The 15,285-nt window shown below is 36.1% G+C and overlaps 1 protein-coding gene across 1 annotated transcript; it reads right to left on the bottom strand.

Annotated features, from left to right (window-relative positions):
- Window positions 1–439: 439 nt before the first annotated feature.
- LOC311084812 (uncharacterized protein) lies at window positions 440–3,162 on the bottom strand. Its single transcript, XM_084117109.1, has 5 exons — window positions 2,725–3,162; window positions 2,233–2,316; window positions 1,852–1,926; window positions 1,599–1,685; window positions 440–1,425 (listed from the first exon to the last, which is right to left on the bottom strand). Exons 1-5 carry the CDS (start codon window positions 2,813–2,815, stop codon window positions 1,310–1,312), a joined length of 453 nt encoding a protein of 150 aa, XP_083973235.1. The 5' UTR covers window positions 2,816–3,162; the 3' UTR covers window positions 440–1,309.
- Between the last annotated feature and the right edge of the window lie 12,123 nt (window positions 3,163–15,285).

Below are 15,285 nucleotides of genomic sequence, written 5' to 3' on the forward strand. Positions count from 1 at the left end.
TCTTCCGTAAAATGCGCAGCACAGAGAGCTAAACTATGATTGTAATTGTCAGGAACATAATCAAACATAAATTTTAACCATTGTTGACGAACTACAGCGTCTGTAGGAAGCCTGAACACAGAAGACCTGACAGCTGGGTGAAAATAACACACTTTGACGGCTACAGCTCTCCACCATAACTCCTCCTCTTCGACAGCAGAACGTTCCGGAGGGAGGGTTGATGTAAATGTATGGGTTAGTTACGTATAAAACCCGGGAAGTATCTCGTTGTAGTCCCATTTGAGTCGTTTTTGTAGGCATTAAACTTCCTGATTTTTAAAAGATGATATCTCCGCTTACGTTGAACTTTCAGCGCAGCAACTTTGCAGATACTGTTCATGCACCAACAGCAACATTACACAGTATTTAAAATGAAAAAAAGTGAAATAGCAATCAACCACCCCTTTAAAACCACTTTACTCAACAGAATAGTAGTCTTTAACAATATCGGGGGTTAGGAATAAGCAATGTAATATACTAATGCGATAAAAGTAGGCCTATATATGATGTATTACAAAAACACGGTGAAAAGTCTTTTTGATTATGCAAATTAGAAAACGACAAGAACGTTCATGACATGTCATCGCTCTACTTTCTGGAGATATATTATAAGCCTCAGATAAGTTCACCTCAACTAGTTGGAACTGCGTCGCAATCTAAGAAGAACAGAACGCTTTTATGAATCAGAATCTTCATTACGAGGAAAAGTGGTGAAAATGTCGCTTCTCTTTAATTTGCTCTTGTGATCTTGATTTTACTCAACCACGGTAAGACAAAATTTGTTCCAATCTCTTTTCCCATGTTGCACCGATTTCTGTGTATGTACGTAGTTATGTAGTGATGGTAGGATTATTACAGGATGACGACAAATCATAGAATCAGCCCAGATCAATTTCAGTGGTGTTAAAATGGGAACTTAGTATAAATTGGCCTACTTCGTATAAAATGTAACATGGCATCATGCTGTTAGTAAATATTATTTTACATCAGTGCATTAACTGATCAAATGTAGCTTGAATGTAATGTGAGTGAGCTTCTGCCAAATGAATAAAACGTAATGTAGCCTAAAAATGTTATTTACGGAGAGGGCTAAACATATTTTGAAGAAAGGCTCTGTATAATTAGCCTAATTTTCTGAAATATATTTATGGCAGGACCAGCTCTAGCGCTTTGGTTGCCCTAGGCGAGATTGAGTTTTGCCCCCTTGATTTTGGTTTTGATTAATTAATGAGGAATGTCAATGTTTACTTGGAAACAAGTCACTGAAGTTTTAAATTGTGGTTGAATAAACGTATTCAAGGGTCTTATTTGCTTCAGGCTGAGTATCCCTGGTCTCAGTGGTCTGTGTTTCACTGGTTCCTGGAATATTAGATGTGGCCCCTTCACCTGCAACAGCCAGATCAGTGGTGTTAAATTAAATTAGTGAAAATTACTAAAACTGTGGTTGAAATTAGATTCATAGGGATGGGATGTTATTGTGATTTCCATGTGTTTTCATTATCTTCTAGTACATATTGTCAGATGGTTGTAAGCTTGAATTAGTTATTCAAAGGACTAACTTCCTTCAGGCTGTGTGTCCCTGGTCTCAGTCGTCTGTCTTTCACTGGTGCCCTGAGTGCTTGATGTGGTCCAGGGTGTCCCTTCACCTGTATACAAGCATATTGTATAGCCAGACAAGCAGTGAGTGAAATGATGAATATGGTTGAACTTCTTTAAGAAAACAAGCTATTGTATTTTAATACTTGCTAACCTTTTTCTATTGTACTTTAAAGTATGGATGTGGCTTGAATAAATACTATTAAATAGACTCACTTGATGCAGGCTGTGTGTTTCTGGCCTGGTCACTGGTCCCTGGAGTACTACTACTGGATGTCCCTAATCCTGCAGCTGTATGTATTTAAACACAGAGTTCATCCATGCTGTTCGTTACACAATTGCATTTGGTCATTTCTATCATCCTACCACATAGTTGCATTGTACAAATACATTTTATCTCTGACCATGTAACTTGTAGTAGATCAATTACAATTACTACCACCACTACTATTATTACTAATCTATTAGGCTGCTACAAGGCTAAATAATACTACTGATTACAATTAGTAGTATTAATGTGATGTGATTATAAAAGTAATAATTGCTAATAATAATAACAATAACAATAACAGCAACAATAGTACTAGTTGTACTTACAAATTTCAGAGAGAGGAGAACATGAAGGATCAGGTGTCCTTTCTCCAGCAGGTGCCGGCCTCTGCAAATATTGCCTGAGTGCATCTGGCCATGGCCAAAAAAAAAAAAAAAAAAAAACATTTTAGTATATTCCTAGAGGGGACCTGTACAGTGGGGTGAACACCACGTCAACACCACTATCAGCATAATGGTTACTGTGTGTGTGTATGAGCCTGCTAGTTATAATGAATGTAGAGTATAGAGCAACTGTACTTTTCATAACTAGCATGCATACGTTATCCGAAATACTGGTCTTTTGACATTTACATCCATGTAGGTTATCAGTGAAGTTACATTTGCTAGTAATACGTAGCAAACTAGCAAAGTAACTAGCTAGCTAACGTTAGTGATAGCTTAGTGACAGCAATGAAACGTTCAATATAGGTGATGATGCACAATACTAAGCAAATTTATTTCATTTAACACCTTAATGGCTGAGATGAGAAGATTTACCTCTATACTGGGCTTTCCTTTTATCTTCTTCCTTTCTCCGTTTTCTTCCCTGTGCACCGGAGGGTTTATTAGACCGCTTCATTTTCTTCATCAACGCGCCAGCAGAGCGCACTTGCCTAACGTATTAAGCCTTGTTTATACTTTCGCCTGGCTCCGCAGCGCGAGTCTCCGCAGACTGCGCGCGCACCTCCGCAAACGGACGAGGCGTTTATACTTGACGCGCTCGCCGGTGTACTATTCTTTGAAACGATAGGGGGCGACTCAAGTAATTATCCTCTAAACCATCAGGAATCAGCGGTTAGAAGAAGAAGCTATACACACGTGACAATGTTTATTTTAGTACACCGCCACCAATACCACACTACAGAAAGAATCGTGTAAACCCCAGTAGGCTAAACCCTGAGATTATTACTAGTGACAATAAAACAAAATATATGGATATGAGAATGTGTAGGGGAGAGTGGGGTGAGTTGTGCCAGTTTTTACTCAAAGTGACTTTAAAGTGAGGCCATGGCAGTAATGCCTTCAACTTAAGGATGTACATATATTTCAGGATGTGGTGCATCCCTGAGAACAATAATTTTGGATCTGAAATAAATTGTTTCAGAAATATAGCTCTTGGAAAAAAAGTGGTCTCATGGCACAACTTGCCCCTGGTGCGGGGGAAGTTGTGCTTTTGGTGGAATACAATGGGGGTAAATTGTGCCAGTGATTTCTGAAGTAAAACAGAACATTTTAATGTTATGAACCATAATGCTATATGAAAGCAAGATAAATTCAATACAAAATTACTCATTGAAGGTTTATTTAGATATTGTCACCCTGGAATACCATAGCATGCGTTTTTCCTACTATGGTCAATTGCATAGGGATTTTGTATTGAACATAACTCTGGATCACAGTGTCATAGAGACAAGGGGGCGGGCTCATTTTACTCAGACGACCAATAAGTCTCTCAGGATCATTGTGAAGCTATCAAGCTACGCCCTAGCAACCATTTAGAGCACCATAGCAACACAATATATGATATTTGTGAATCATTTCAGGCAAAAAGGCTTTGGCAATAGATGCCTGTTGACAGTGCTGTTTGTCAATTATGTAACATATAAGAATAAAGTGACTAGGCTCATTTCTAAACATCCTATTGTGACATAGGCCACTTAAAAACGGAATAAAACTTCTCTTTAATAACATAGTGCAAACTCAAAACTGAAATCAGTGTTAGCTAAATTAAACAAATAACAAGCAGGCCCAAGTAAAACAATGATGAGGCATGCCCATCTCCTCACTTCTCAAGATTATCCCCTGTGAGAATGTAGGTCTAGGTGGTCTGGATCTGGCACAACTTAACCCAGGCCCTTTGGCACAAATCACCCCGGACCCACAAGTTTGAAAAACTAGCATGATCCAGCAGTTAAGAGCTAACATCATGCTAACTGTATAGACTCATTGTGTAGCCTACTAAAGCACTAAAACATGTGTGAAATGTTTTCAAACTTGTCTATAATTGTTCAGACACTACAATCAAAAAACCTTAATCATAGAAATTTTACTTTGAAAGGGAAAAAACAGTTTTTTGCACTAAAATATGCTTAACTCTCATGCCATGTGTCTCTCTTCTTTGGAGGATGAGTAAAAGTGATTGCTTTTCAAAATGATGTGGTCACATGACCAATTTCTTCTATGGTTTTCCAGAAACAAGGGTGGAACTACTTCCCCCCCTTGCACAAATCACCCCACTCTCCCCTATACATAAATAAATTAACAATCTCTTACATATTTTCTAATTTCACTAAACATTTCATTAAGTTTCGTGAACATTTTTATTAAACATGGACCTTTATGTTCATTAAAAATACTTTTTATGCTATTGTATGCTCATTTTTTAAATGTAAGCAACTCATTTAGACTTGCAAACTGGGTGCCGGTGTGGTGAGAAATTCGAGCTCGGCCAGATTCGGCTCGAAGTCGTTCATCTTCGGATGCGGCGCCGCGCGCGTTGTTACAAAAAATGCCGTGCACACCGCCAGGCGAAATTGGGTCTTGCGAACCCAACGCGCGAGACCGCCCACTCCGCAATGACGTCATTTTTGCCGCGCGCGCCTCGCGATCTTGCGGCTGCGTCGAGTATAAACAAGGCTTTAAACGTAACGTAACGTAACGTAACGGCGACCCTAGAGGGCGCCCGCGCCCCCAACACATTTGTCGCCCTAGGCAACCGCCTAGTTCGCCTATTCAGTAAGTATATAAACCCTAGACAGTATGCTATCAGAGCCCGTCTACTGTCAAGATGGTATTCATTTGCAAACTTGATGTGACTTATTCCTTCTAACTAGAAGACTTAATTCCTTTAAGTTTTAAGGGGAATCTACAGAGCTCACATTATATGGTTTAATAATAAATGACTGACAGGTAAAATCTGGCAACATTGTAAAGGTTTATACAAATAACTATTCATAACAGGTCAAATCTGGTCACATTGTAAAGGTTTATAAAAATAACTATTCATAACAGGTAAAATCTGGTCACATTGTAAAGGATTATAAAAATAACTTCATAACAGGTAACATCTGGTCACATTGTAAAGGTTGCCTAGCCCTAGGGCGACAACCTTCAAAAGACAGCTGAAAACCCATCTCTTCCGTGAGCACTTAACCGCATGAAAAAAAAAAAACCCTCCCCTTTCCCTCTAAAACCTCACTTATCGGGCTTATGCTACTCTGAATAATGCCTGAACTTAGTATCTTGAGCACTTCTTGCGTTGTTTTTGCCTCTTCATGATGACTCGCTTAACCTAGTCCTAATTTGTAAGTCGCTTTGGATAAAAGCATCTGCTAAATGACTAAATGTAAATGTAAATGTAAAGGTTTATAAAAATTAACTATTCATAACAGGTAAAATCTGTTTTACAAGATTCACAAGAAGGACAAGTTTCACCTTCCTTTCATAGAGGAGATCGGTAATGGTGAAGCCTCTGTCTGCCATTACTTCATCGCCTGGACGAAGTTATTAAGTGCACGATATTGAAGAAAAATGTGATATGCGATAACTCATTAAACGATGCGATATTCAATATGCGATACGATAATGCTTAAAGTGTATAAAATTAACTTAAACTAGATTTAAAATTATATAACCTACATACGTGTTTCACATTCTTTTTGTGACAAGAAAACATCCCTTCAACTTGTGAAAGTGAACAGTGTTCAAAGATCAACAGGAGCAGTTACAGCATCATGAGGAGTGTCACTGTGACTGTCACTGGTGAGTGTCATTTAATCATTCAAGGCACTTCTCCCTTGAGCAGTTTTAGAAAACATTTGTTAAATCAACCCAAAAATTAAATATTTTTTGTAAAACTTATTGTGAAGTGAATATCATTCCACCTTCGCATGCATGTCAAAGTAACATAATTTTCACCTCGTGTGTTACTCTTACAATCATTTACAATCACCCAAAAATGAAAATTCTCCCATGATTTACCACCCCCCACCCCCCAAGCCATATCACATGCATATGACTATATTATTTCAAATGAATACATTCAGAATTTTTTTATACAAAAAAGGGTTTTTATACAAAAAATACTTTTTATGTAAAATGTCTTTACTTCACAAGGGATGTGTTGTGATATTGGCCCTTCATTTTGTTTTTTCTTCATTGTGACTGAATTTTATTTAATTTTATTGACAATTATGTAACAAAAAGTAATTATTATAGTCTCCCATTGTATTGATGTCTATGAAAAAATATTTTTACATTTATATAACATTTTAAAATACTTTGATTCCTTATTGAATTGAAAGCAGGAGATGGGATAAAATATGTTACATGAAATAATAATAAACATGAAAGCATTGACGTTGATCGTGGGGAATATTCCCTTTGAAAACAAAACTCAGCCACTGCGTCTTCAGCGGTTCGGGTTTAGGAACATCAAAATGACTGCTGTGTTCCTTATTACACCCAAGAACAGAACACCACAATCGCTTAGACGCCATTCTGCTCATAGACAGTGCTCCAACGTTTCCAACAATGACGTGCGGACTATGATTGTCTGTGTTGAAACGCTGCTGTCAATCAACAATCGTGGGAGGGGCATCCGACCGTGTGACGTCACTAGGTCGAACGGCTTGATTTGAGATGGGGAAAACATATAAGGAGATTAAAAAAAAAAAAAACACTGGATGGATTTTTATCATTTTATGATGGTTGTGTACAGGCCAACACACATTTCAGTACAATCAACTTGTAATAGTGCATGCACTGTTATATGACCCCTTTAAAATATCCAAAAACCACTTGCACGGTTATATTTTTCTTTTAATTGTGTACTAAATGCTTCAGTGAATTTGTAAATTCAGAGAAATTCACAATATAAAATAGTTCCCGTCCCTTGTAACTTGTCGCCTGTCAATGACGTAATATCCGCGTTATCCCTGGTTTCCGCTTGTACTGTCTTAGTAACGATGGCAACAGACGTGGACAACTGCGTTACGTCCATAGTGGCACGCTCATGCTGTTGTTGTTTCGTTCAAACATTATGGACCATGGCAAGCAGACTTTGGGACAAAAGGAGAAATAAAACAAGGATCTATATCAGCGTGGCGTTTTCAAGATGCCGAAAACTTCACGTCCACGACTAACTTGGACTTGACAGAGACGTCACTCTTGCATGTACTTTATTAGACAGGTGAGCAAATGTACATAAAACTAAGCAATGTTATATAGCACAACATGATGAAATATATAATGTTGAATATAGATTATGATCAGTATGTTGTATGTTGATCAGTATTACATGAACAGTTGATTTATTATGTCTAAGCTCAACCCGCTCCTCTCAGAAGATTGACAGCAGAATCGAACCAATCAGAACGTCACCTGCAAAAGTGAAAGTAATACGGAGAGTGGCAGAGAACAGCACGGGAGAGAGAAAAATAGCAAAGAGCACCAGAATCAGAATAAACAGAAAATACTTCAAACTTTGCTAAAGTTAGTGTTTTGAACAAGTATTAACTTGAACATTATTCAAAACATTATTTTTTATATATTTTATATTATTTTAGCTAAAGTCATTTGTATCCATACTTTGTGCCTTTTGACCCATTTGTGGCTGTGTGGTAACAGGCTCCTTTGCCACCTCATTCATTTATAAGATTTTTAATTAAAATAAAACTCTTCTATACTTTATTTTCACACAAAATCTGTTACTCGATTACTGTTCAATAAAAAAATGTATTTTGCTCCAATCATACACTTTGGGAGTGGTGAAAAACACATTTTTATTAAGGTGTGACTTTACCGCTGTTGTTACTCAATCCCTCATATAATGTTTAATTTCTGATGTTATAGTTTCATTCATAATGATAGCATTCATGTTGTTTGTGTGTGACAGAGAGGGTAATTTAGTGACACTACAGACGTTTATTAATAGGTTTTATTATAATAGTGTAAGGGTTTGTTTATCCTCAACTGTGTATATATGTATACACTGCCCAGGTAAGAAAGAAAAAAGTCGCTGTTTGGATTTAAATAGGCAAATACCCAAGAGTCTATGCCTGGATTTCACACATGAATTGTCAGTCCAGACTATAGACTGTAAAAGATACAAAATCATTTAAAGTCTTTGGGATGAGCTAGAGGAGACTTTACAGTGTGCTTGACTCTTGCATTGTCACTACAAGATCTTTGATGCACCTCTTTATTGAAATAACGTCATTTATTTCCATCAAGAGGTGCATACATTTTTGGTCAAGATCTTTTATATACTTATGAAACAATATGATACTTGGTCATTACATTTTATTTAGCTTTTTATCCTTTTAAAAAAAATAATTATAGCATGCCCAGCTTGTAAATGTCACTTCAGTGAAGCTGATTTATTTATATCTTTATTTAGGGAGATCTTATAGTTTATTATATTTTTATTAATTTAATTGGTGACCAGGTCTTACTCTTATTATGATATGTAGATGGCAACAGTGATTTAATTCAGCCGATTTGTTCAAATATTGATTCATTCAGTAAGAAAACATCACATGTTGCTTAGAGGCAGAGCGGTTCTGTGGAGTTTGTATTTATTTTTTTATTTTTTTATATGGATTTATTTATAAATTTTTATTTAAAGAAAGAAAAAAATCGGATAAACACTCTTCTCGTGTGATATCTATTATATCATATTATGTTATATAATAAAATGATCACATACATGGGATTTTTTTACACCATTTTTAAATGGGACCTTTTTTTATTATTAATTTTGATGATTGCGAGATGACAGAAGAGTGCCAATCTAAAATGGCCGACGACATACTATATGGACGACGTCAGTAAATGTGGATAAGGGCAGTGTACAGACAAGACACAGCTAGACAGTTGGGTTAGATGGCCTACTTTCTTTCACCACCTCAAAAACATCAAAATGAATACAAAATGTAGACATACATATATAAATGTGAAAATAAATAAAAGTAGAACTAAATAAATGCATGCATAAGCAAATGAAAAAAAAAGAAAATAAATAAATGTGGAAAAAATACTCTTTTTTTATATATTTGTTTGTGTATTTATTTATTTATGTATTTGTTTTTATTTCTTCGTATATTTATTTATTTATTTATTATTATGTCAGCTTTGTCATTCCATAGTTGGGTACACTCCAGGCAGTACAATTTATGGTTAGGCCAACATAAATTAACAAAATGAATAGACAATATATACGATACGGGTACGGTACAAAATAGGCTACAGAATGTAACACAAGAATAAAGAATGTAAATAAATAAATAATATTATTGACAAAAAAGAATGTATCCAAAAATACTGTTTTGGGTCAAAAGTGGATTTCAATGTGCATTAAGTTATAAATAGACCGTTTAGTTGAGTTTCTGGATGCGTGAACCACTAAATTAAACTAACACAAAACACAATCTCAGACAATATAACAACACATGAGAGTGTAAAAAGCATGAAACTAAAGAATAATGTGAACTAAGAGATGTGAGTCAAGGCTATGAGCTCTAACATTTATTCCAGTAGATACGGTTATTGATCATCGTTTTTTGGGGAGATTTGCATACACAGCCTCCTTCTTTGATTTCTGCAAGGAAAAATGTAGTCATATTTAAAAATAATAATAATAAAAAAACTCAAACAAACAAAAGTAACAAAATTTGGGTTTAAGTTTAAATACCTGAATATGAACTGTTTCTGTAAAATAACTTATTTGACCGGCCATAGTTTTAAGATTTGAAAATTGTCATTTATTGTATTGTATAATCTATATTTTTATCTGGAGGATAGTCTATATTTTCTAGTGTTTCTTCCACGAATCCATGATAAATGTTCAAGCCACAGCCTCTGGCCATAGACCGAACGGCGTTCTATTGCGCATGCGCGACTTTACCTGCTGCTTCTCCGTGACTTTCTACTGTATTAAGTTGATCTCGTATTGTATTGCTAATGGTTACTGTCTGGTAGATATCAGATTTGATCGATTCGATGACAATCAGCGTGCTCTGCCATTTCAGGTAATGAAATCACAATAATACCAACATATGTTGTAAGAAAGAAGATATTGCGCTAAAAAAGTTTTTATTTTTTATAACTGACGAATCTGCGGCCGACCTTTCACTTCTGGAGTCACAACTTAACAGGCAGACACCAGTTAAACCCAGAGCTGTTAAACCTATATTCGTGAAACCTAACACCGGTTAACTCACCCTGTTATTCTTGCGCACTTTCTAAATATGTCCAAGCTTAGAAACTTGCTCTTAGTGGTAAATAAAAGAACACGAATAAAGAAGGACGAGCGTCTTCAGGCATCACTTTCTCCCTAAACACGGAAGTGCCGTTATAACTCACGATGGAGAAGATACACTAAAAAAGTTACTTTCTTCCGGGGAACAAGGAGAGACAACATAACTTAATCAGAAAGTTGACTGACAGTGACATGCGGGTTTGTAACAGTACGGTAAATAATACGATAATTTTTATGTTTGGATGAATCACTGAACATAATTTATCAATGACCTTTTATTGTTATTGAGGAAAAATACCATACTTTTCTGCATGCTTATGCATTTTGATTTGTGCTAATTAATTTCTAGGACTGCAAAATGTAACTGTATGTTAATTTTTACACTGAGGTACAAACAATAGGCATATACTTAGTATAATAGTATAAAAGCATTTTTTGTGTGTGTCCTGTTTAAGGCATTTTACTCACAAAAGCTTGAATCAGACTGACTGCAATAACTTCTTGCAGTACAGTCATAACTTATCTTACCATTTTTCGTGTTTTTTGTTGACAGGATGCTGAATTATTTCCGTCCTCCTCCCGGGTCTGAACTGCATTAATAATAACAGAAACAGTATGTTAAAACAACAATGTTTTTTTTTTAATATTGAAATTTGTACTTTGAAAAAAAAGATAGATATTTCGACTTGTAGATTAATTGCTTGCTCTCCTGACCTGTTTTTCTGCATTTCCTGCAGATGCAGAAGATCACAACGACTGCAACAACTATCAACAGAGATCCAGCAGAGATCAACACTATCAGAGACACTGAGACTGGAGGAACTGAAGGAGAGAAAAAGAGAGACAGTCATTAGTGTGAGTGAATGTGTCTGATCTCCAACAGAAGACAGAGATCAGGTCAGTAAATACACACATATATCATCAGTGCTGTGGTACCTGCACATGTGTGACAGAGTGTGTTGATGTCCAGATGTGTGGTCTGGTTGCTGATGGGATTGTTCAGCACACAGCTGTAGGTGTTTTTATCCTGATATTCCACCTCCAGAGGTAGAGAGAGACTGATGCTGAGATCACACACACTGATGCTGGACAATACACTGATTCCTGCGTACCAGGAGAGAGTCGCATCACACACATTCAACACTGATGAACACACCAGTGAACAATTTGATGATGAAGATGATGAAGAACAGTTTCTGCTGATGACAGGAACAGGCAGACGAGCTGAGAAAACATGAGTGAATAAACAGAAATCTGTGTAGAACTTGTCAACAAAATCATATTTTCGTCTCAATGTGTTGATTGAGTGTTTAGTGTGATGACGGTGTTTCTATCATCTCAAACTACAAAATGATTCAACATTTCAATATGTAAATAGTTTAGTAATATTCTGGTTTCAGTTCCAGTTAAACTCAATTGACAGCATTTGTGAAATAATGTTGATTACCACAAAAATAATTTACATTTGCCCCTATTCATCAAGTACCTTGGATGAATGAGGATTTTTGTAATTTAAAGAGAGAGTGCAGGAAGTTAAATGCATGGAAATCAACAGAACTTCATGTTCATTTTGAGCAGTTGAAAGAACTTTTAGTTCATAAGCAAAGGCTTGGGGATCTGATCACCGTATGTGACAGAAATATATTTATATTTATATGCGATGATAAAGGCTACTTATGCTAACCATTACGATAATAAATACACATCAAGCATAGCGTTAGTTCTGGCAGTTCACGTTAGTCAAGCTCACATCAGTTGACCCTCAGCTGATCCACATCTACCTATAGGAATGTGACGACTATCACTGTATACATATATAATCTCCTTCAGTATTATCAGCAGCTATCGCGTTTCTCAGGAGCTAATTACCCTCCTCCATCCCCAGCTCCTCCTCTTGTCCAGTCAGGATTTGGCATTCTGATTCCCCTTGAATGAGAATAAATTCTCTAATTATGTTGTACTTTAAAATCTTGAATTAAATATATTTGCAAACTTTCATGTTGGTTCTGTTCTGTTTACCCCAAGGGGGGTTATTGTTGCCCTGAACAGAACCTTACCGCCAATCTGTATGCTAATTGTCAATCTTATTTGAAGATAGTGGTCTTGACAGAAATATATGTATGGCAAATACCAGAGACTGCTTGAAGAACGTAGACAAATCATATATTATTATAATCGTGTATTTATTTGGTTTCTTGGCTCGAGGTCATGGTGCAAAGGACCCTAAGTTGATTTTACTCTGAACCATCCCTTTAAGTAAAGACCAAACGTTCTATTCTGTCATGCTCATTTTGTGATCTAGCTAGTTCTCAGTCAGCTGGTGACACTGAAAGGGTGAGGTTGTGTGACGTCTTTCTATGGAGGCGTGTTAAGGGCGATTTTTACAACATGCCGTGCTGAGCTATTGGCATTAACCGTGGAAACACTACTTGTTGGGCTATTGGCCCCGCACGGCATGTTGTTAGCCCTGGCTCGCACTTGTCCGACAGAGGAAAAGTGGCTAATGACGGTTTTGAGTAATTTTGAGATATAAGCAGAACTTGTAGCATTTGTTTAAATGTAGCTAAAATCAATTGTGTGGAACCATAAAAAAATTTAGTAAATTCAACAAATCATTTTTTTCAATGTATCGATCCGGAGACTGTAAGCTGGATCACGAACAGTTGGTACAGATCCATCCTCGAGTAACAACGAGAGTAAATGAAGACTGCTATGTTCATTCTTACATCTTATAACAAAACACCTCAGTTGCTTAGGAGACATTCTTGTCTACAGTTGCTCCGGTGTGGAAACAATGACCGACTGTGTTTAGCTCACTCAGGGCAGGTCTAGGGTAAAACTGCAGTGTCAAGCAACAGTTGTGTGCAGGGCTTGTGCAAAAGTATGTCACATTGCCCCGAATCTGAGAATGGGTTGTTCTGAGACAGTGCTTATGATTTATGAGAAAATAAAAAAACCTGGGTGGATTTTTATCATTATAGGGTGGTTGTGTTAACACTGCCAACAGAGATTTAAATTAAAATACTATGTAAAAGGGAATTTTGCATAATAGGTGCCCTTTAAGGGTGAGTAAATGGTGACAGAATTTTAATTTTTATGTGAACTATTTCTTTAATATTTTAGGTCCGATTCTGTACTATAGTGAATAGCTGTCTTGAGTGTGGATGTTTTCTCATTTTTCAGCTCAAGATTGCGACAGTTCAACCACTTCTGAAGAAGCCATCATTAGATCCTGACATTTTATTAAAACAAATATAGAAAAAGCAGTTGGTATGCAACTGTTGGAGATTATGAATGAAAACAATATTTTGAGAAATTTCAGTCTGGCTTCAGAGAAAACCATGGCACTTAAACAGCCCTTTTAAGAGTGACAAATTATTTACTGATGGCAGGGTATGCTGGAGAGTGCATTAGACTGGTTTTGTTATTTTATTGTTAAATAGACTACATTTGTAGTGTCAGTTGGAGATGATTTATCCTCCCCTTCTACAATCAACCGTGGTGTTCCACAGGGCTCCCTGCTGGGACCAATTTTGTTTTCAATTTAGATGTTACCTCTTGGATCTGTAATCTGGAAAATCAAATAAATTCTGTATGATTTACAGTTATATTTATCACTGCGCTCCAATTATCGACAAGCTTAGATGTACTCCAAGCATGCTTAGCATGCTTAAATATTGAGAAAACTGAAGTCATGATAATCATTCAGGGCTTTAATAAAAGTCAGATTGAGACGGCTCTTAATAAGGTATTTTCCAATATTCATCAGAAATGTTGGTGTTTATTTTGACACCAATTTGAATTTTGAATATCACATTAAGAATTTGGTTGAGTCTGAGTTTGTATCAGTTTAGAAACATTTCCTAGGTGAACCAGTTTTAAAGATATAGAGAAGTTTATTCATGCTTTTATTTAATCTCGTCTGGATTATTGCAACGCCCTGTTTTCTACTTTAAATCAACACACTTTATCACAACTTCCATTAATACAAAATGCCGCTGCCAGATTACTGACACAAACTAGTTATTTTATTCATATCCGGTTAAAGTCTAGTTTCAAGTCCAGTTTAAGCTTCACTACATTGGTTACCAATTCATTTTAGGATTGTTTTTAAGATATTACTATTGACATATGCTTACAATGAAAAGTCAATGAGCCTCATCTCTAATCTTCAAAAACTGCTACAATAGTAAAGACAAAATACATAAGCAATATGAGTGTTAAGTTAACATGAATTTAGAGTAAAAAATCACTAAATCGTTTTATCTTATTGTATAACTTTCTTTCCATGACACTGTAACTCCTTAAACCTTTAAAATTACTATAAAATGATTTAAACAGTTAAATTAATCCCTCCAAAAATTGCATTGACACAAGCGCTTCACCTTAACCTTGAGTTTGGCTTAATTAAAAAAAAAAGAAGGAAAAGTGTTATATTTAAATATTTTTGGTAATCAACATTACCACAAATGCTGTTGATTTGAATATCATTTGTATAGAATATTCATTTCATAAAACAAGAATATTTGAAGGTCAGGACAAAGGATACTCACCATAGACAGAAACACTGAATGTTGTTGATTTCATTTTCGCTCCACTTATCTCTAGTTTATAAACTCCAGTATGTTCAGTTCTGGTGTTTGTGATGGTCAGAGATCCAGTTTGATCGTCCGGCTTCAGTCTGTCTCTGAATCTCCCATCAAGAGCGTCATCATTTGTAGAGAAGATTTGCTTTTTTTCCTTCTTTATAGCTATGAGAGCCTTTTCAGCTCCAAATTTCCACATTATGTAGTCGTCTT

The sequence above is a fragment of the Abramis brama genome, assembly GCF_963993115.1.
Source record: "Abramis brama genome assembly, chromosome: 6".
In the NCBI taxonomy this organism is placed as follows: Eukaryota; Metazoa; Chordata; class Actinopteri; order Cypriniformes; family Leuciscidae; genus Abramis; species Abramis brama.

Excerpts from the sequence above, each read along its gene's own strand:
- LOC311084812 (XM_084117109.1), bottom strand. The coding sequence starts at position 2,815 with ATGAAGAAAATGAAGCGGTCTAATAAACCCTCCGGTGCACAGGGAAGA. Across the intron at positions 2,317-2,724 it reads AAGGAAAGCCCAGTATAGAG|ATGCACTCAGGCAATATTTG; the intron begins GTAAATCTTCTC and ends GGCCATGGCCAG. Across the intron at positions 1,686-1,851 it reads AAACACACAGCCTGCATCAA|GTGAAGGGACACCCTGGACC; the intron begins GTGAGTCTATTT and ends GCTTGTATACAG.